The sequence below is a fragment of the Talpa europaea genome (assembly GCF_964194135.1).
Source record: "Talpa europaea genome assembly, chromosome: 14".
NCBI lineage: Eukaryota > Metazoa > Chordata > Mammalia > Eulipotyphla > Talpidae > Talpa > Talpa europaea.
The window spans coordinates 38,807,914-38,830,253 of record NC_140082.1 but is presented as its reverse complement, the minus strand read 5'-3'; the positions used below and the strand labels follow the sequence as shown (position 1 = coordinate 38,830,253).

Sequence of the window (22,340 nt, the reverse complement as noted above, 5' to 3'; positions counted from 1 at the left end):
CCAAGGAACAAAGATCTAAGAAGGGACACTAAGTTGCTGCAATGGTATAGGGGACAGAAAGAAAGCCAGAAATAGAAAAAAAGTATAGGAAAGGAAGACAATTTTCAACACTAAATAAACTTGTAATTCTCACACCAGAAGAAGGTGTGCCAATGAAGTGATCTAATATTGATTGTGATAATAACTTAGACAACATTTGCCATGTGATCTTGGGGTGTCCTTTGTCTATTGATGGAGACAGTGATAGTGATGGTGACAAATTGTGAAGCCATTGTATTCACTGATCCTACAATGCACAAATGTCATCATCTATTGCCTGCTTCTGAAACTAACCAGGGGAATCTGAAAACAGGGATTTCTGGAAGTGAAGTATATTTTAGATTCTCTAACTTCTTACAGTATTTTAGCCCAATCTCTTGAATTGCCCTAATATACAATGCATGGAATTGGCTTAGAACATATGAGGGATTTAGCATGCCCTTGTAAAATATGATAGATTGGGGTATTTAAGTTGTTGAATTCTCAGAAAATGGTAGTAAGAACCAAATTTACCAGGTTATTTAAATAACATGCCGAGGAGAAAACTGCTTTATGGTTGTTGGTGTGTTAGAAAGAGGACAGAGGCTGCTCAGTAGCTGAAAGTGCCTGGGTCTGATTATTTTCTCCTCCCTTTCAGTTCTTATCAGAACAGCCTTGGGTCTCCCAGAGCACCAGGAAATGGAGTCAAACCTTGGGTCTGGCCTCCTCCAACAGAGTAGACCTGAGTCCATAAGAGCAAAGACTTGCACCTGCAGAGCTTGTGGTTGGAGTGACCTTTCTCTCAAAGTGAAAACTCAGTCCCATGTTAGGTAAGAACCTTGCCTGTCTGCCTGCCTACCGTGTCTGCCTGACCCACTTCCTGAGAGCCTACCAAAACCTCCTTGGCCTGTAGACCTTTCCCCTGGGTGGGAAAGGAGATAACTGTCCAATCTGGGTGGGAGACAACTTAGGAGACTTTGATTCAGTGGCTCAAATGCAGCTCCTCAGAATCACAGGGAAGTTTACAAAGTGGACATCCTTGCTCCCGCCCTACAAATGCACTGAAATCTTACAGAAACTCTCTGGTGGTCCTGATAGACTAGCCTGGTTTGTAAGTAACCAAATCAAACACAAACCTACTCACAGGCGATGACTCTTCCAAATGCATCACAACAATTGGTATCGATTCCATTTTCAGACTATTTGGGGAAGAATTACGATCTATCCAGGTGAATGATTTTAAGGGAATAACAAACCTGGGGAATTTGGAGTTTCTCGAGCCACATTCATCTGGGGAGGTGGTGCTGGTTTCCAACACAGATGTTGTGTTGTTGCTTAGGTTCAGAGTCCTGGAGCCTGGCCTGGGGAACTTGGGCTCAGGGATCTAACTCATGGGTGGTTAGAGCAGTGATAACAGCGGAGGCAGAGTCCCTGTGAGGTAAGCCAAGAGCTTCCACTCAGAAATCCCAAGCCAGTGCTCTGGGCTTGACCTTATGAGTGACACTTTGACGGTGGTTTAAAACTGTCAACAGAGCTTTCTTACTGTGCTCTGCCTCCAAGCCTTCATTATTTAAAGGAAGGGGGCATAGTTGGCACATCTGTGTTCAGATTTTCTTAGACTCAGTCATGTCATAGGTGTGTGATGCGTGTGCACACATCATTCCGCACACACGTGTATTTGTGCATGCATGTACCTATGCTCTTACGCATTTATATGTGTGTCTGTGGTGATGTATGGGAGAGAGGGAGAGAAAGGGGAAGGGGAGAGAGGAGGCTCTAGGCTCAGCTGCAGGAGACTGGAGAAGCACCCAAGGGCTCCTTGCAGACCAATTGAGGATGATAATGAAGGTGATGGTACCAATTGAAGATGATAATGAAGGTGATGATAATGAAGGTGATGACAATGAAGGTGATGGCAGAGGTGGTTTGGGGTGGGGGATAGCAGGAGATGAACCCCATAAGCTGCGTGTCCCTGGCTGGACCTTCCTTGGGTCTCCACCAGCTCCTCAGAACTTGCCATGTCTATGCTCTGCAGTCTGCACTGTGGCTATACGGAGGATGTTCCCCTGCCCCTTAGGCTGGCATGCCCTTGGGGGTGGGTGTTATGTCCCCCAGGGATTGTGTGCTAGGCTCCATATAGAAGCACCACCATCAGCAGTAAGGCAGTGAGGCAGTGAGGCAGTGAGGCAGTGAGACAGTGAGACAGTGAGGCTGGGTTTTCACAGGACTAGCTTGTCACCGTTGACCATGCTGACCTTTGGAATAGCCCCCCACTTCCTGCAGGGCTTGTCACCATCAACTTTCTTCGGTCCTAGCCCTCTTTCAAGATGAAGAGGGAGGTGAGAAATGACTGGGCCATGCGGGGCTGCCCTTCCTCTTTTAAAGAGGGTGCTTGGCCAATTCTCTCTAAGATGAACTGACTCCTGGGCTTCCTTGGAGAACAGGGGGTTCTTAGAAGTCTCTCTGAGAGGTCCTTCTGAGCAGAAGAGGGTGGGGTTTGGGTTGTCCTGCCCTTTCTAAGTGAGTAAGGGTGAGGGATATTGGCCACAGGGCAAAAGACCAAGAAGCCCCCTCTTTGGTCCTGGGAGTGAAGCGCAGTGAGAGGCGCCTCAAACAACTCTGGACCAGTGGCTCATTTTTGCCTGGTGCATCTCCAACAAAAATGTGAGGGAAATGCTTTATTTTTTTCTCCTTCCAGCACCTGCTCCATCTTAAAAACACCAGGAAATAAAACACATCTGTGTCTGAAAGTGAACCCCAGAGTGCGGCTTAGAAGTATTGGTTTGTATTTCTAACCACTGGCTTTGCCAAGTTGGAATCAAGGACAGGGAGGCTGCAGTAGGTGCCGGGGTATAGAGGCGGGAGCCCAAGGAGCTAGAATGGCCTCGTAGAGGGATCTTGGATCTCCAGTGAGATGGGTTTTGCAGTCCCTGCTCAGCCGTCCCTACTCCCTTGGGAGCAAGTTGGTTATATTAGGGCAGTTCCCAAATATTCTGCAAACTTTCCATTTTCCTTCCAGAGTCTGAGGTTCCTGAGCTGGGTCTTCATAAAAAGGTCAAACCTTTTATTTTTATTTTTATTTATTTATTTATTTTTTAAATTTTATGCATTTTTTTACATCATTTTTCATTTTTCCTTTTGAGAGAGAGTGAAACAGAGACTCCAAATAGTGGTCTAGTGGGCTGAACTTCACTGTTGTGTAGGGATCTGCTATCGTGGAGGTCATCTTGATGAATAGCTCCAAGAAAAATGAATCCACTTCATCTTGTTTTTTTTCCTTGCTTGCTTTTTCTGAGCTGACATGACTATAAAGGAATGCTTGCAGTGCCCATAGTTGGTGTCCTAGGGGGTGGGGTCATGTCTAGGATTCACTCAATCACCCCACCTCCTGAGTAGCTCCTTTCATACTCAGTGGGCCCCTTTTCTTAGTTCTCAATTCAACCTGATGTTCTCATCTACTTTCCATGTGGTGTCGTCATGGACTGAATGTCTGTGTCCCCCAAATATGTATGTTGAAATCTGACCGTCAAGGTGATGGTTCTAGGAGGTGGGGCCTTTGGATGGGCGAGGTCCTGAGGGTGGAGCCCCTGTCATGGGATTCAGGCCCTTAGAAAGGACACCCAGAGGGCTGCCTTGCTCCTTGTCGGGGTGGGAGGACACAGCGAGATGACCCATCTATGAACCGGGAAGCAGGTCTCCACTAGACACCCGCCGGTGCCTTGATCTTGCACACGAGCTTCTAGAACTATGAGAGGAACATGTCTCTTGTTTAAGTGCCAATTTGTGTTGTTCTGTTATTGAAGTCTGGGCTGACTGAGACAGTAATGAAAACGTTGCTTAAACTCTCATTATGGAGGATTCCAGCTAACCATTCTCCAAAGGGGAAAGGAATGGCAACAAGAAAGTTGGCAGAAAGGAGAATTTATTTTTCGGAACCAGCCTCCAATCTAATTATTAGAAAAATAGGTTAAATACATGGAAGATTAAAGCAAAGCTATTTTCCCTGAACCTTCGTTATCTTGGGTGGAGGGACTCACCACAGCCTGGAACCCTGCAGGCATTCAGAAAATGCTTATTGCTCCTTCCTTTGGCAATTAGAACACAAATGTAGCCTTCCGTAGCTGGGAACATCAGGAGGCCAAAAATAAATCTTTAATAACTTGTCTCATCTGTTATGTTTCTACTGTAGCTTTCTTCTGAGCACAAGAATCAGTCCTGGATGCTTCAACATCTCTGCCAGGACCAGATGCCTCATCAAATCCACATATTTAATTTCTTTCCTATGTCAGAACACATGCCTCCTGCTGCTTCTATTAAGGGTGCTTGTGGTGTAGACACAAGTGTATGTATGGACTGGCTTTATGGCTATGGAGTAGCCTCAATACTATCCTTCTAGCAGGGAGAACACCTCAGATCTGCACAGAGGAGAGACCACCATGCCTCCAGAGTGTACCCTGACTCCTGGAATCGGCAGGGCCGTCTCTCTCGGGACAGGAGAACACAGAGGTAAAGGGCCCACAAGCTTTCTGCTAGTGCCTACCAAGGGGTACATCATGGCACTTTGCAAGTTGACAGGGGGAGCCGGATAACACCTGCCGCTATTTTATTTGCCCCACAGTTGGCAAGCAAAGGCCAGCAAGTCCAGCCTGGACTTTTCCCATGCCACTAATTCTCGTCTCCTGTCCTTCACGCTAACCTTTTTTGGGCTGAAGGGGTTGTGACTTATGAAATGAAGTAGAGAGTGTGGCTCTTAATAGCTAATTTTAGGCTCAAGCCATTGTGCTTCCAAGGATCTGGGCATTGCAGACTAAGCTATTAGAGGTAGGATCATGCACGTAATTGCAGACACAACCCACATGCAGCGTCTGAGCCCCGGGGTAGAGGCGCACAGAGAGCGTGCTGTTTACAAAAGGCAGAAATGCGGTCTCTTACGGTCTGTTGTGATCTCGTAGGGTGAGTTGAGCCTGGCGTCTCCGCAGGGGGACGTGCTCACGTAGAGGTGGAACAGGACGTTCTCTCTCAGCCTGTAGCCTCCCTCTTTTAGCCGCACAAATATGGAGCGCTCTGAGTCTTCTCTTCGCTTGCTAGGGTCAGAAAGAGGGCCCAGGTTATTTATTACTAACCAAACCAGAAACATTCCAATTTGTATTGTTTTGTGTCATTGAGCCTCAATTTTTTCCCTCTTCATCCACTCCATTATATTTTCTTCTTGCAAGAAAACTTCCAGAACCAGCACATCAAAGCAAAGATGAGCAGCAGGAACTCTACCCTCTCATTCCTTCCTAACTTGACATTTTAGGGAGTCATTTTACCAAACTAGTTGTGCAGTTGCTACTCACCTGTGCTCAGGTATTTATAAACTGTAGCCCTGTGGTTCACAGCACACTTCAGGGTTTTACATGGCCCCAGCGGGCGACCCATTTCTGTATTAAAAGGAGAAATGGGCCTTGAAACGGGGCAGTGCTTGGCTGCCAGCCAGCAAGGAATCTATGTGCATGGGCCTGCTGTTCTGCACCCAGCCATGACCAAAGGGAGTGCCTGGACTAAACATGTCCCTCCACCCCCACCACCAGATGTTTTAAAGGGTACAGGTCCCTGACCTTGGAAACCTCCCCAGTCTTTAAACTCCAATTGGGAGACCCATCTGTGTCCCCCTGGCATAGAACCGACATGGCTGCCAGGCACCCAGGCCCATTCTTACTACTCCTGGCTGCCTACTTCCTGCCTCTGCTGTTTCCACACGTTCTGCCCCAGTGCTGATGGATTCTGTTTTGCTGGGTCCCAAGAGCACACAGGCAGCTGAACAGACATTTTCTCTCCAGGAAGCCCTGAGGCGTCCTGCCAGCCTTTCTGCTTCTGCACCATTGCTCCTTCTGCTGCCAGTCCTCCTCTCTGCTCCCCCCTCCTCCCCTCACCCACTGGGGGCACATCCTCGGGGCCCCCTCTCCACAAAACACCCCCAGTTCTGGATGTCCCATAGAGTCTGGTGCTCCTGGCCGCTTTCTGCAGGCCAGTGTCCTTGTCTTTGGCACCTCGAGTGAGCAGCATGGTGTCCAGACACAGCCAACTCAGCGCCTTTGGGTCACAAACAAGAGTCCAGGGCATTTGGAATGCTTGGGATTGAGCAGTTGGATATTTAGGAAAGACCCTCCCCCATATTTTGAGAGCTCTTGTTCCCGGTATTCAGCTCTGGTTGCATTCTTGGCAGCCCTGGAGCTGGTGGGGGTGGGGGGCAGCTGCTGTGAGCAGCTCAGGGGCTCAGATGAAAATTAACTGAGTATATTAAGGCATCATTTTTATGAGAGTTTTCTAGGTGTCCTCTGGTCTCCCTCCTTCTGTGTGGCCATTGTACCTGCCAATGGCACAAACCAGTCACCCAACGAAGCCCCCAAGATCCCATTACAGTGGATTTGGGGAGCACTGCTTCCGGGAACAAAAGGACAATGGGAAGATGAACCCAAGAGTGAGCAGCTGGGTGCAGGTGTGTCTGGGCGTGTGGCGCTCACACTTCCACCTGTCAGTCTGCTGCCGCTGAGTGTGCTACAGGAAGAGCTTTCTGGTGACAGCCAGCCGCCAGAACAGGCTGTCAAGAACATGGATGTTCCAACACCCCACACATTTCTCAGGGCCTCAAAAGCCTTCAGAAAACCCTTGTTGAAGGAAGTAAAAAAGATGACATCTCAAAGCCACTAACCCTGCTGTCACCTTCCTGGGGATAAGGTGGCCTGGGAAATGGAACCCATACAGAAGAGGACTGGGGGCTGAGCCTGATCTGGCTTCTGATATGCTCAGAGGTGCCTGCTGGGGACCGGTTGTGGGGTCTGGGATTTATCCTGGGGGATTGAGACCCCAGGATGGGGCAGGATGGGAGGGAACAAAGTCTAGGGAGAGAACCAAACTTCAGGCTTCCCCGCCGCCTGGTATTTGGAGAAAACCCCATCATCTTGCAGAAATCTGCATCTGTAGGAAGTTTCTTGGCTGAGAAACTCCAGAACAGGACACTCACAAGGGCACATGGAGGTACTTGGTTCTCCAGGTCTTTCTGTGGTCAGAGGCAGCCAGCGGTTGGACATTCTGAATGATGGGAACCATTTGATTGAGAGAATGTGTGGCTATCATCAGCACTCTCCAGGGCTGAAGTGCAAGTTCCCAGGGAGAAGGTGGCTGTGGTCCAGGTGATAACACTGTGACCAAGCCCCTCTCATCTGCCTTGTGTATGTCAGATAACCCTCACTCCTTCAGATAACACCCCTGGAGAGAGCAAGATTTTCTACCATCTTCCTTTCCTCTCTCCCTTTTTAAAATATGAATTGTTCTGGAATTAGACTCACAGGGAATGCACAGTTGAAGCCAGACTGGGGGACTGCCCTGCGCAGGGGTGACTTTGAGCTCGGCTGGCTGATTCCCCCTTACTGGTCTTTGGTGTTCAGAATGAGTTGAGAACCTGCCTGCCTGGGAGCTGACTACATGTGGACATGGGTGTTGTAGTAGCTACTTCCCTTTCTGTATGGTCTCCCCAATTCCAGGGAGCTGACACTCTGGCTGTGAGGAGAGCTTGCGCTAGCTACTTCTTGTGGAGTGTTGAGGTTGTAGGAAAATGATGTCTTTTAGTGACTCCTGAGCTATGGGTATGTGCTCATGCCTGCCACCCCACCCCACATTCACGTGTTGAAACTTAACCCCCAGTGTGGGGGTCTTAACAAGTGGGGCCTCTGGGAGGTGATCAGGTCGTCAGGGTGCAGCCTCATGAATTGGATTAGTGCTGTCTGAAGGACTTCCAAGAGTTCCCTGGACTCTTCTGCCTTGTGAGGCCTGGAGCGGGATTCTGTCTGTGAACTGGCACAAGGATCCCTTACCAGAGCCTGGTGTGGATCCCTGAGTTTACCTTCAGCCTCTGGAACTCCGAGCCCTCAACTAGTGATTCTGCTAAAGGCCCCCAGCTTCTGGGGTTTTGTTATACTCCATCCTTAGGTGGTTAAGACACCCCTGAACATTTTAATAGAAAATGTCATTCAATGGAATTGACGTGTGACATGGCATAGGACATGTGTGCACCTTGCAATTTGCCTGCTGCTGTCATTAGTGGGCAAGTGGAAGTTTTCTGGAGGGATGCCCGAGAACATGAGGGAGTAGCCTTGGATTTTGGTATTTGACCAGTCTGCATGAAGGGTGCAGGCCACAGACCTCTGAATGACCTAGTATCTTTCAGGAGCAGAGTGTCCTCTGGCTGCAGGGATATTGTCCTGGATCTGGCTGTGGGTCACCAACCCCACCTGTGGTTCAGGTTGCGGTCACTCACCTCAGGTGCAGCTCCAGCTGTGCGTACAGGAAGTGGACCAGCGCTCTCCTGGCCACGACCTCTGCGTGGCCATCGTTGACCACCAGTCCCTGGTCATTGATGTACTCTCCACTGATGCACTTGGTCCCTGAGGACAGGACGACCACTTGGGCTTGCCTGACGTCCAAGCCTGGGGACAGAGAAGCATTAGATCACCACACCATCTCCTGGCGGTGGGGGTCTCTGCCTCCGGCCCCCACCCCTGCTATGTCCAACTTGGAGATCCAAGCCCATGGTTCTGGATTCAACCTCAAGTTAACAACCAGCAGCTCAGACAATGAGCACACCCAGAAGGTGGGCTTTCTCAGGGACAGGAGCTTTGGTTTTGTGCCACATTGTTTGGTGACTGCCCTGTTTAAATGGGCACTCAGGGGAAACTCATTCCGATCCAAGATCAGAGACCACCTTGAGTGTGGCCATGGTTTCAGCTGAGGTTTGCCTTTCTGCCTCTGGGGCCTCAGGAGTTTGCAGATGGCCAGGTGTTTATGTAGTGTCCTGAGAAAGATACGCATGTCCTCACACCAAACAAGCCACATGGACCAAGACACGAGCCCAGGCCAAGGGGACAGGAAGCCCACAACTGCTGCATGTCCCTGCAATTCCAAAGGGAAGTATGCGGAGGCCTTACCCTGGAGGTGCTCTGAAATTATCCGGGCTGACCCCCCAAAACCAGCTGCCCACCCACCTTCCTCTGGGTTGAGAAATTACATCTTAACTGAAAGACTGACTGATGGAGATGTTCTGTGCACAGGACAGAAGTGGTGGAGGTGTAAGGCAGGTAAGAACCCCAGAGGAGCAGGTCCTGGCTGGACCCCCATTGATCCTGCCGCAGGGCTCGGGGGTGATGCCTGTGACAGCTGGAGAGTCACAGATTCTGTGCTACCAGCATGGAGTTAGCTGTCCCTCAGAGTTACCAGACCCCTCTGCCTATGCCTTCTAAACCACTGCCGCTAAATCACTCAGAAGGCACATATTCCTGGATTCAGACTTGCTTTTTTGACTGTCTTATCAGGGCCTTACCCCGAAATATGAGCAAATCTCTGTGGAAGTCAAGGCCCAATGACCTGGAAGAGACAGAGCTTCACGTCCCATGCTGTGCCCAAGATCTCCATCAGAGAGACAGCAGGGCTGAGTAGCAGAGGTCACTGGCTCCACGCCCTGTTACAGGTCTGCCTTGCATGGGTGGTGCCAGGAGCACAGGGGTTTGGGAGGACAAAGCCCCCTCCCCAGTTATTCCTATCCTAGGCCAGCAGGCCCCGGAGCTCTGTGCTCACACACCACTGGACCACGTGTCGTGGCCGGCTTCTGGAGCCTCATTCCAGGAGCAGAGCCTAACCTATGGGTTTTCTGTCCCCTGAAACTTGCGACCACAAACTCTGTACAGTAGCAGTGAACATGTGTGGAGTTTCTGATTCAGCGCCAAAGTCTTTCCATTTTCCCTAGAGTCACAGGACAGAGAGAAGACGCAGGTAGTAATGCCTCCCATCTCATCAGGCACTTAACATTTCTAAGAGGCCCCGACATCTCACATTCAGGAGGAGCGTAGGGCAACCACCTGGGCCCTCCTCCCAGATCTTTAGGGGTGTAAGTACTGCAGCTGCATGCGAGGGCCCAGAAAGCCTCCGCACATGATACTTCATGCATCTGTTGTAAGACTTAAAAGACGAGGTTTCTGTTTGCTCCCTGTAGCATAACTGAGAGTCCATCAGTCAAACAAGGCCCAGAGTGGAAAGGTCACAGGGGACCCCAGAGATGGTGACGATGGTGCTCTTTACAATGGTGAAAGCAGAGTTTCCAGTTTTCACTGAAAGGGCTGTTTTTGGAATCTCTCCTGCCGAGTGCCTACCAAAGGATTGGGATGCTGGCTCCTGTTATCACCTTTATCAGCCTCAGCATTTCCCTTTTCCCACCAGAAAATCATCGCTGAGGACAGAGCTGATGAATTGTCCCTAAGTGATTAGTTTTCACAGAACAGAGCTCATTTTGACCAAGTCCAAGGGGTCTTGCCAGCAAAAGCGATATTACTCTCTGCAAGCAAAACAGAAGAAACCCAAGAATAAACCCCTGACTTACTCTTTTTAAATGCAATGGCCATTACCTCTATTTGAGGAGGTTCTAGAAAAGCCCAAGTCAGGTTTGCCTTTCTCCTGCTCTAACAGGTATTTGAGATCTAGGAGAGGAGATGTGTTCTTCACTTAAAAGTCAAATTTCTTGAGGGTGGGAACCAGAATTTCCACAAAATCTCCTAAGAAGCATCATGTAACCGGATAGGCTGGCTGGGACAGGCAGCGGTGTTCCCATTGAACAACTGGGCTTCCCAGGACTGCACTAGGATACCCTGTTGCACCTTTGAACACACACTCACTGGTTCCAGATATGCTGGTGTGGTCAGCATCTACGGGACAGGTCAGCAGTGATCATGCCCATCTGTCTAGTCCACAGGGCCACTCTCTAGAGAATTGAGGTAGGCATCCAGGACTTGCTAGGCAAAATCTCCATATTTAATAAAATTTTTTTCCCAAATGCCCAGCAGTGCTGGGCATGTAATCAACCATGTTTGCTGCTCAGACAAGAAGTTTCCTATATCGAAAAGGTGTTTGTTTTCTTTTTTTTAAAGATTTATTTATTTATTTATACAAGCACTGGGTACAGTCAGAAGCACGGGAGGGTGAGAGAATTCACCAGAGCCAGAGCGGGGAGCAGAACAGGCAGACTGACGAAATACACTGCTGAGGGGAGCAGCAGGTGCGGCAGGAGAGGTCTGCGCGCCATGTGGGACCCTCGCCCGGAGGCTGGGGATTGAACCGGTGCTGCAGAGGCTGTGGGCATCTTCGTAGCCCAGCGCTCAACTGCTGCGCCACCGGGGGGAGGCCCTCAAAAAGGTGTTTTTAAAGGATGAGTGACATCTGGCTGCTCATGCCCCCTAGCCACCCCCCAACAGTGTGGAACTTCCTTTTTTTTTTCCCTAAAGATTTATTTATTTATGCATACAAGAACGGGAATACGGGCCAGAGATGTGGGGGGTGAGGGGTGGGGGTGGTGGTGGTGAGAGGATTCACCAGAGACAGAGTGGGGAACAGAACAGGTAGATTGACTGAAATTCACTGCTGAGGGGAGCAGCAGGCACTTGTGCTACAGAGGCTGCAGATAGCTTCACAGTGCTGTGCTTAACCCCTTGCACCACCAGGGAGGCCCCAGTGTGCAGCTTCTTAAGAGAAAAAGGGAGAGTAAGGAGTAGGAAAAGGGGAGAATGAAACTGCATATGAGGAATGGGGAGATGCTGTAGTCAGAGGCCAGCTGCAGCCACATAGTGGAACAGACTGCACAGTGGCCACGAGAGGAGTTGTTGCCTGTCTCCTCCCTAGCTCCTTCCTGGGCTCCATTTCTGCAACCCTGAAAAATACCTGGGGTTCTGGCTATGTGGCCATATGGCCCCTCTCCACTGACATCCAGCTCGGGGGCAAGCTCAGGAAACCAGGGGCCACTTACTTTTCTGCATTCTGGTATGAAGTCAGCCATCTTGCTTTAAGAAAAGTGAAAATAGGGCCTCCCTGGTGGTGCAAGGGTTAAGATGCAGCCTATGAAGCTATCCGCTGCCTCTGCAGCATGAGTTCCATCCCCAGCCAGCCAGGGATTAACCCACATGGCGCAGCAGACCTCTCCAGTCTCACCACTGCTCCCGTCAGCAGTGTATTTCAGTCAGTTTCTACCTGTTCTGTTCCCCGCTTTGCCTCTGCTGGATCCTCTCATCACCCCGCCGCACCTCTGGCCTGTACCCCAGCTCTTGTATATATAAATAAATAAATCTTAAAAAAAAAAAAGAAAAGTGAAAATAGGATAGAGTGAAATCTCTAGGATTTTTTTTTAACCCATGACTGACTAAAATGTTTAAAAGCAGCTCAAAACATGGCTGTTTCCCTTTCCGCAGGGTCCAGGGTCCGGTCCTAGTCATCACTCCCCAGCAGGGCTGTCCCACAGGTGTTGGAGCCTGACCTCCCCATTGGGAGGGTTCTCCATGTGGTTTTGAGAACATTTGTCCTTGCAGAACCTTGTTCCATGGGCTGAGGGTGAGCCCGCGCCAGGAGCCACATTCTAACTAAACCAGTTATCAGGTGACCTATTCACTGCTGACAAATAGCTAATGAGGAAGCCATTTTGGTGGAGAAATCATTTTTTCAGCATCCAGCTTAATTAAGGCAGGTATTTAGAGCAATAGGAAATAACATTTATAATTATTCTTAAAGTTTTCACTATTCAGGTGTCTGGTGCTCATGTGGTGTGACTTAGACAGCGACTTGAGATTGGTACGGCTTCTCTTGAGGCTCTGAGCCTCCTCTTTTGATTCCATGGAAATTACTGCTGTAGAAAAAAAAAGCTTTCCTTTCACCCCTCATTAATCCTCAACTCTGCTTGACTCCGGGCTCTGTCATATTCAGCACAATTAAGTGGCTTAAGAAAGGCATTATTTGCTTATTCACTTTTCATTAACCCCACCTCCTATGTGCCAGCACCATGCTAAGTAACATAGGAGACACTAAGCTATTGCAGACAGCCTTAACCTGCAAGAATTTATCATGAATTTAGGGGGTGACACAGTGACAGAAGTGTCTACAAAAGAAGATATTGTGTGATAAATACCAGGTAAGTGCTACACACACCATATCACTGAAATGGGAGAGAGAGAGAGGAGGGAGGGAGGATCCAGGGGGAGGGAGGTGGCTTCCTGCACTGCCTCCTGGAAGCAGAGGCTGAGTCCTGGATTCTTGGGCAGTGATTTATTGACTGAGTTCTCTCTGCAGGAACATGGAAAAAAGTCTTGGAAACAGGTTAGATTGGGGGATGGGAAAGGGGAGGTTTCCTGAGTCTGGTTTCAAGCTGATACAATAGAATACTTTGGAATATGCAGGGTGCATATTGGTCTGGTCTGAGTGATGGTGCTTAGCTGTTCCCACCAGCTAAGATGGGTCTGGTCCCAGTAGAGGTACCAGGAGTAGCCCCAACAGTGGTGATTCTGCAATAATCACTGAGATACAAACAGGTGTAGGAGCAGGACTCAGTACATGGAGGTCCTTGGTCACTTTTTCCCCCACAAAATTGTTATTGAGAGGAAAACTGAGATCCTGTAGGGCAAGAAAAACAGCCATGGAGAGTGTAAACTTACTGATTTCTATGAAATAAATAGAAAACTGATCAAAGATCTCCCTTTCCACCAAATCACAAAACCCAGTTCATTTTTCAGAAGAATTTGGCAGACCTTTAAGTGGCAGATGATGTAAAGACTATTGAAAGTGTTCCAGAGCACATGAATAAGGAAAACCTTCACATTGTTCACATCACGACATGCCTATATATTTGATCTATGCACCTGGCAGGACTACACAGAAAGAAAACTACACATGGCCTTGGTTATAAATATTGAGAAATTTAAAATAAAATATTAACCACCAAGCGTTAGAGAAGAATAACAAAAATCACTGTAAGGAGGGTTTATCTCAGGGATACAAAAATGGATTATATCCAAAAAATTAAAATGCAATACGAAAACATGCTTATAACCCCAGACAGCATCTGAGAAACCATCTGACAAAATCCAAAAGCCAATTTTGATAAAAATTCAGCAAAACAGCTTAGGTGGATTTTTCCAGTGTAATTTTTGTACATACACACACGCATAGAGACAACAACATTCTTGATGAGCAAACATTAGCAGAATTTCAACTGCACTCAGGAAGAGGACAGTGATGCCCACTCTAACTCCATTACTTATCATCTACTGACGTTATTAACCTACAAGAAGATAAAGAAATTAGTGGTACATAACTGGAAAGAGCAGAAACAACATCACTGTTTGAACCTCTGTGGTTGTAGATGTGCAAACCTCAGGAGAACTGAGTTGAAATGCTGCTAGAAACAATCAGTGAACTCAATAAGGTGATAGGGCACAAAGTTAATATACAGAAATCAATAGCTTTCATATATACACATAACTAGAAGAAACTATAAAGAAAAAACGGCTCCATTTAGAGTAGGAGCGATCAAGGTAATAGGAATAAATTTAACAGGAAATGAACAAGAGCAATAATGAATAAAATGTTAAAACCTCAACCAAATTGGAATGGAGAGAAAGATGTGCGTCATTCTTAAATAGGAAGGTTCGATATCATGAATTCTCTCTGAAGTTATTGATAAGGTGAACATGATTCCAGTGGAAACAGCAGTAGTGCTTTGTTTTAGACTGAAAACAACCTCGTTTAAAAGTATAGTTTTTTTATTTATTTTTGAACCATGCATACTTACTTTAATGGGTAACTTAGACAATTTTGAAAAAGAAGGCTGATATTAGGAGACTAACCCTAACAGATCTCGAGTAGGTTGTAGAGGCTCAATAACAGATAACTGTGAGGGTTGGAGCATGAAATCAGACAAGTGGAACAAAGTGGAGCATCTAGAAATCGACCCAAACTCATACAGGAATTTAGTGCAGGTTGAAGGTAATAACCTTTGAAATCTGTGGGGCAAAGAGAAACTTTTCCATTAGTGGTATCTAATAACTGAAGAGCCATCTGAAAAATAACATTGCATCTTTACCTATTCTGTGTGCTAGGATAAACGCCAAATGGATCAAAGGTTTAGATGCAAAAGAATAAAGAGCTGCCCATGAATGTTTATAGCAGTTTTATCCATAATTGTCAAAATTAAGAAGCATAAGAAACCAAGATGTCCTTCAGTAGGTGAGTGGATAAACTGTTATATCAAGGCAATGGGTTATTATTCTGCACTAAAAAGAAATGAACTATCAAACCATGAAAGGCACAGAGGAACCTTAAATGCATGTTATTAAGTGAAGGAAACCAGTCTGAAAACTCCTCAAACTGTATGATTTGTACTATATTTCATTCTGCAAAAGGCAAAAGTATGGAAACAATAAAAAAGATCAGTGGTTGCTAGGGGCTTGAGGGGGCAGGGGTGAATAGCCAGAGCACAGGATTTTTAGGGCAGCGAAAATACTCTGTATGCTACTGTAATGGTGGATAAGTGTCATCAGACATTTTCCTAAAGCCATAGGAAATACAATACTGACAGTGAACACTAGTGTAAACTACAGAATTTGGTTACAATTTAATAAAAAAGTAAATTTGGCAGGTAAAAGGCCTTTCTAATTATAATTCAAAGCCCCAAAGACAGAAAATTGTTAAGTTCAAATGCAATAGTTTCATGTCTAATTCCAAATGCAACAGCATGAAAATAAAAAAAAATGAATTCTGCATGGTAAGACATATTAAATATGGTAAAAAGACAACAGATAACAGAAAAAAATCCGATTATATCACAAGCACAGCACTAGCTTTTTAATACAAAAACTCTAGAAATGAAAATATATTATGTATATAAAACCAAATAGAATATTGAGTAAAAGCTAACTAAAACAGTTCACAAAAACCCATAATGCTTCTTAAATATACGGAAAAACATTCAACTTTACTAATAAAAATCAGTCAAAACTATAATGATATAATTCTTCATCTATCAGATTGATAGAGAAATGATTTTTTAAGTACAGTTGAAAAGACTTGTCAATAGTAGAGGAAATATATGAGGATAGAGCACATTTGAAGGGTAATTTAACACTATCAATCACTATCAATCAGATTATAAACACATGTATCCTTGACCCAGCAATTCTATTTCTGGCAATTTCTTATCCATATGTCTGTATATGTATGAAAATGATGTGTGTACAAAGCTATGACTTCAGCAATGTTTGTAACAGCAGGCTAATAGAAATGACCCAAGTGCTCATGCATAGACTGGTTAAATACAGTTCAGGTGTATCCTGGGGGCCTGTGTATCACTTAGAAAGAGCAGAGAAGTTCTCCATTGATACAGAAAGAATTCTAAGATATATTGTTGCCTGAAAAAGCAAAGGGATGTGTGAATAGCCTAGCTTTTGCATTGGATGGGGAAGATAAAAACATATCTATCAATATTTTTCCTTGCTTACATGTAAAGAAACTCTAGAAGGGTATCTGTAAGGGGACAAGCCCATTATTGCTATTGTTACTGTCTCCCAGATGCTGGCAGCAGACACGAGATTCCTGGGTTAGAGATAGGGCATTCCAGTCTAGCAGATGGGTGAGGGGTTTCATGCTTGCATTGGTGCTGTTGCCCCATGTGCAGGGGTCCTGGTAGGGGCCACCCATGAAGTGGGTTTTTGGAGCAGCTGAGGGACACAGAGCCTGGGGAATTCACAACTTCATTATAGGTGGTGAGCAAAACATTTGTGTTTTGCCCCAGAGGGAACATCACTTACTCTCAAGGTTGTCCCTTGCAAACACAGCTTAAGAAATGTCCCAGATAAAGAGGGTTCAGGCCTTGCATTCAGTCATACCTAGCCAGAAGGTGCAGGCGTGCACAGGCTGGTGGCTGATGGCCTCTCCAAGAAAACCAGGGATAACAGAGATTGCAGGTGTGGGGTGAGAGGGAGGTTTTCATGGTAAACCTTTCTATATTTTTTGATAAAATGGATTATCTATCCTCAATATCAAATATTAAATTATAACAAAATCACAATGCAAAATCTTAATAATTCTTATTCAAAAGACTGGATGTCACAATTATGGCAAATTAGATGACAGTTAATCACTCAGATAAAAGAACAACTTGAAATCTAAATCAAATTGTCCCACTGTGAGTATATGGTGACTCTGGGCAGAAGAGGATTTGTCAGAGGACAGTCTTAGCTGTGAGCTTTCCTCAAATGCTGCCAAGTTTGCTTTGTCTTCACTGACTGCAGAGGTCTACTTTGAAGTCCCTGTGAGGCCTTTTGGCTGTATTGAAACCAAGTGGGATCTTAAATCCACTGAGGCTGGGTTTCTGTGCAGGTCAGTGAAAATGAATCATTTTTCAAAACTCCAAACACTGGTGCTTATAAACATCGCTGGGATGTACAGAAATAAATTAGGCAGCATCCAAGAATGTCACTTTTGACACTGCCTCAATTGAAGATACTAAGAAAACGTTTCAAAGCTTTTATTTATTTATTTTTTAGTTACTTTGGTGTTTCTATTTGCACAAGTGATTTCTGAGGTCAGGAGTATAAAACCACCACACACTTGCTACATTCAGGCTGCTCTGAGTGCATCCAGGGTGGAGAGGGTGAGGATCCCCACTTTTCAGGTAAACTAAGGGGTGGGGTAGCTTATTAATGACAGTAGTGGGAGGATAGACCATGTACCAATGCTATACATTCCATCAGGTGCTTTCTGCGGGCTGGATTTGGGGTGCTTTATGTGCAGTTGTGTGCTGAACAAACAGTGTTCAGTGGGTACAAATAGAAAACCACTAAAACAGACTTGACTTTCTCTTGCTGTTCACTCAGATGCATTGTGGGCAGCCCTTCCTTCCTGGCCAGTGATGGTGTGGGCCTGTGTTCTTAGAGATTGACCATCTCCTCAACTTGGACTGCATTCGTGGATTGAAACGATGATTTTGGGAGGCAGTAGTCACAAACTTTGAACTTCCCTTCAAATTAGAGCTCCTACAACTTCCATCGGCCCCCTCTCCCAGCCCCCCAATCTCCCAACTTTGCCTACATTCCTCAGGGGTGACGTCAGGAGGAAGGGAGCTCAATTATTGTCTCATTCAGATGACTCAGTGGCTGTAATGCTACAAGGTTTCTGGGACTGACAGATTCTCCTGGTGGGTGCCTTCCCTTGTGGGGCACTTTCCTCCGGACCCCAGAAATTTTCTCTCTGTTTTATCTTTGCTTGTTTTTAGATTCAAAAATTTTAATTGCAGTACAACCGCCATACACCATACTAGTTTCAGGTGTATAGCATGGTGATTCGATATTTGTGTATTTTGTGACAATATCACAATAAGTCTGGTTAACATCCTTCATCGTCTATAGTTAAAACTTTTCCCCTTGTGATAAGAACTTCTAAGATCAATTCTTTTAGCAACTTTCATGTACACATCACAGTAATCCTAACTACTCATCATGCTGGACTTGACACCCCAGGACTACTCATTACAGAACTGAAATCTGTACCTTTGTTTCCCTTCACCAATTTCCCCCTTGCCTGCCCCCCATCCCCCAGCTAGTACTGTTTTATTTCTATTTTTAAAAATGGTATTTTGTGTGTGTGTGGGGCCTCCCTGGTGGCGCAAGGGTTAAGACGCAAGCTATGAAGCTATCCGCAGCTATTGCAGCATGAGTTCAAGCCCCAGCCAGGGAGCTACCCACATGGCGCAGCAGACCTCTCCTGACTCGCCCACTGCTCCCTTCAGCTGTGCATTTTGGTCGATTTGCCTGTTCTGTTCCCCACTCTATCTCTGGTAGATCTCTTACTCCCCATACCTCTGGCCTGTACTCCAGTTCTTGTATGCATAAATAAATAAATCTTAAAAAAAGGTATTTTTTTTAAATTGAGATAACATTGGTTTACAACGCTGTATAGGATGTGAAGATATAGGTTCACACCTCTGCTGGAGGATTTTGGGCGCTTTGGTGGTGAGCGTGGTCTGATAACACCCTGGGATTTGCCTTCTTTGGTTCCTTGGAGGCAGGCAAATGCCAGAGAGTTGACCGGCCTCAGGCATGACCCTCTTCAGCTCTTTCCTGTAAAGGTGTCCTTCAGTACACCCACATGCTCCTCTGGGAGACTATCTCTGAGGGTGAGAGTGACCGCCAGCATACTCAAGCTGGTCTACATATGACGCAAGGTACTTCCAAGCTGGTGGGCTTGTCCCCAGTGTAGCATCTTCCCCCTAACTCCAGACACTCATCCCTGGGATGTACTTTCATTAATTTAACTGGTAGTAAGCAATTCTTAGCCTGTTCCAACTCGAGAAAAGAAAGTTGACAATATCACATCTGATTTTGGAGGCCAAATTTCTAAGAATTTAAAATAAATTGAAAATTCACCAGCCAGCAACACAGAAACAAATATCAAGATTACAGAAACTATCTACAGGAAGGAATGGAGGGAATGGGGCTTATTCTGCATACAGACTGCCCGAGGGCGTGGCGTCAATGAATCCGATGCCCTGTTTTCTAGTGCTGTGTCCATCGAGTTTAATGACTCAAGTAATAGGGTTTCCATAACCTCCCTTGAGGAAGGAAAGCTCCCCCAGAAGATATTAACTCAGCTTAAGGAAGCGTCCTCCAGAGTCGGCCTAAATGATCTCCTGCGCAATTTCACTCCCTCACTCAGCTTCCATCTGCAAAGTTCCAGCCTCCCTGTGGTTTGCAACCTCTGAATATTTGCAGAGAATTTCCTGCAAATCAATTCCTTCCTCTTCTGAATTCTCTAAGTTTCCTCTAATTGCAAGCCTGTGGATTTAAAAACGTTGGTGCAGGTGTGTCTGGTCTGTGAGGGGCACGACTGGCTGGAGACAGAAAGAAGCACTTCTGCGTTGGGTGGGAGATTTCTCTCCTCTAGGGTCTTGGTATACGGCCATCTCCACCAATATATGGTTCCCCCCCCGGCTTTCAGGCTTTCAATGTTGCAAATGCATTGGTTTTGCAGCAGAGTAATTTCTGTGTAAACATTCTGTGTGTGGTCCTCCCCAAATGAAGCTTTTGTGAAAGACACAGGGCCACAGGTGCTGGGGCAGAGTCTGACCTGCTTGGGGCCCATGTTCTGGATTCAGATCACCCTATTTCTGCTGCTAGCTTGAGACTTTGGTCAAGTGAGCTCATCCATTGTTTCCTACAGAAAAAGGACTCTTCCAGAAAAAGTGGCCAGGATAAAACAGGGTCATCAAGTTTTAAGGGTTAAGGAAACTCATAGAATGCTTCTGATATACCATAGTGTCATGATTTCTAGTTATTAGCATTGTATGCATTTTGATTTTCTGTAATCATATTTGCTTCTCTTATCTGCAACAAGACTTTTTCGATGACTCTTATTGCTAAACTATTAAAAACCACGTGTTCTTTTTTTTACTTAGATCAACTATAAACCTTGTTTTCTTCATGTGAAAAAAAGAAGACTTGTTTGAAGCTCCAATAAATAGGGCATGTTGGAGCTCATCTTAAAAATAAATCTGTGTTAGCAGGTTATAGGCTAAGCCAAATTTCATCCATGAGCACTCACAGATAATCCTGCCTTATAATTTCAGGGGCATATCTTTTGATCTATTTCATTCATTCATTCATTTGCCATGTATTGAACACTTAACTTGGTGGGAGTGGGGATACAGAACCTTGAAGTCCCCAAATCCCTTCATCCTCTTGTCCTGACAGCCAGGAAAGGAGGCAGGATTGCTACTAGAGATACCTGTTTGTGACAGTGGGTTTGTGCCACTTATTGGGTGGTGGGGGATGGTGATGGTAGTTGATGTGGAAGTCAGGTGAGTCTTAGAAGTAAGTGGAGACCAAAGATGGTGTTGAGAGATTGCTGAGAGGCCAGGCTTGTTCCAGGGAAGTGAAAAGGCAATAGACTTTGCACCGTGGAAGGAAGGAAGGAGTCTCAATTCCTGAACAGGTGCACCTTCGGGTGAGGAGGAAGGGCTGACCTGGGGCTGCACGTAAGGGGCTGAGAAGACAACCTCAGTTAGAGTCTTATCTGAAGTGGAAGCTTTGGCTAAGGAACTTGAGAGAAGGTATCAGCAACTTTCAGACATAGGTTCCTGTCGGGTGTTTGTATGTTGCAACCTCCCAGTTGGGAGGCCACTGAGGGTCTGATGTCCCCTGCTGTGGACATGGGTCCTTTGAAGCCCTCACCACCAGCTCATTTGGTCCTGCTCTAGGGACCGAAAAGGGACCTCTGAACCACAGGTGGCGGTCGGGCTTGTCCCCCATCCTGCTTCAGCAGCTGGCAGTGGCCTGCAGTAGCTTGGTAACAAGAGGACAAGCTGAAGAAATGTAGACACTGGCACCACCCAGGGCCCAATCCAGAAGCTCCCTCAGCCACCCACCGATTCTGTGAGGCTAACAAAATGGACATTTGTTTAAGGCTGCTAACCAGCTGTCCTCTTTCCTGCGGTCAGCACACTCTTCTTAACTGATGCTATGTGGGAATGACAAAATTCAAGGTGGACAGGTTATCTATTAAAGGATACAGGGTGACCAGGGTAGCTTGCAAGAAGGTTATGGGTTTTGTGAATGCTGGATGTGAATGTGGAGAAGTTACATTGAGTAAATCTATTCAAAGTCCTCCCTCCTCCTACCCCTGAGAAAGGAGAGTGACGAGGAACACTTTGCAATTAATAGATTGAATAATCTATTTATCTTCCACTTGGATTGGGCTGAGTGTGTACTTCGCCCCATTAGTAACTCATTCTTTTATATCAAAGGGACAAATATGAAACCCCCTGATTTGAGAGACAAGCGGCCTTTTTTTCTGTCACTGAAGATGACTGACAAGATGGCCTCACTGGAGCTAAAACCAGAAATAATGAGAGTGTGAAGCCAGGGCTCATGAATAACTCATGAACTCAATATCTTAAGTGGAAGAGCTTCCTTGTCTGTAAGCAATCTCTCCATGTTCTCAGCTGTGTTCTCATTTTTAGGAAGGAACATGTAGGGTTGGATTTGAAATGGTTCAAGAACCTTTCCTCCCAGCACTGAAGGTTTGGCTCTGATTGCACCCTCTGACCTTCTGGAAGAATGCCTTCTGGTCTTTTCTTGACTGAGCTGTGCAAGGAACTAGGATGGTCAGTTAAAACATTCAGAAGTGTGAGAGGAGGGGTTCTCTGGACACAAGTGAGCGGGGCCTGGAGGCACAGGCCTGGAGCAGACATCTGGGACTCGGCTTGCCTCGGAGACAGCTTGGATTTTTGTGGGGTGATCAACCCCAAACTTGGAGGTGTTAGAGATGGCACCAAGTGACCCTCCAATATTTACCAGTGAGGGACATGGGTGGCACTGATTTTGGCAGTGAGGCCTCCCCAGCATTGGCCTCTACTCCATTTCTGAATCTCTCGTGTCCTGACTTGTCCAATAAGGCTTGTAGGGGTGCCTGTCAGGAACAACCCC

At 46.3% G+C, this 22,340-nt stretch overlaps 1 protein-coding gene across 2 annotated transcripts in view; it reads right to left on the bottom strand.

Moving 5' to 3' along the window:
- The window catches only part of ADARB2 (adenosine deaminase RNA specific B2 (inactive)), a gene marked incomplete at both ends in the record, with an annotated part of 448,147 nt that overhangs the window by 29,232 nt on the left and 396,575 nt on the right, over positions 1-22,340 (bottom strand). For both annotated transcript variants that reach the window (XM_084254372.1, XM_084254373.1), the window contains 2 exons: positions 4,951-5,102; positions 8,318-8,486. In XM_084254372.1, coding sequence (XP_084110498.1) covers positions 4,951-5,102; positions 8,318-8,486 — 321 coding nt within the window. The remainder of the gene's footprint in view (positions 1-4,950; positions 5,103-8,317; positions 8,487-22,340) is intronic.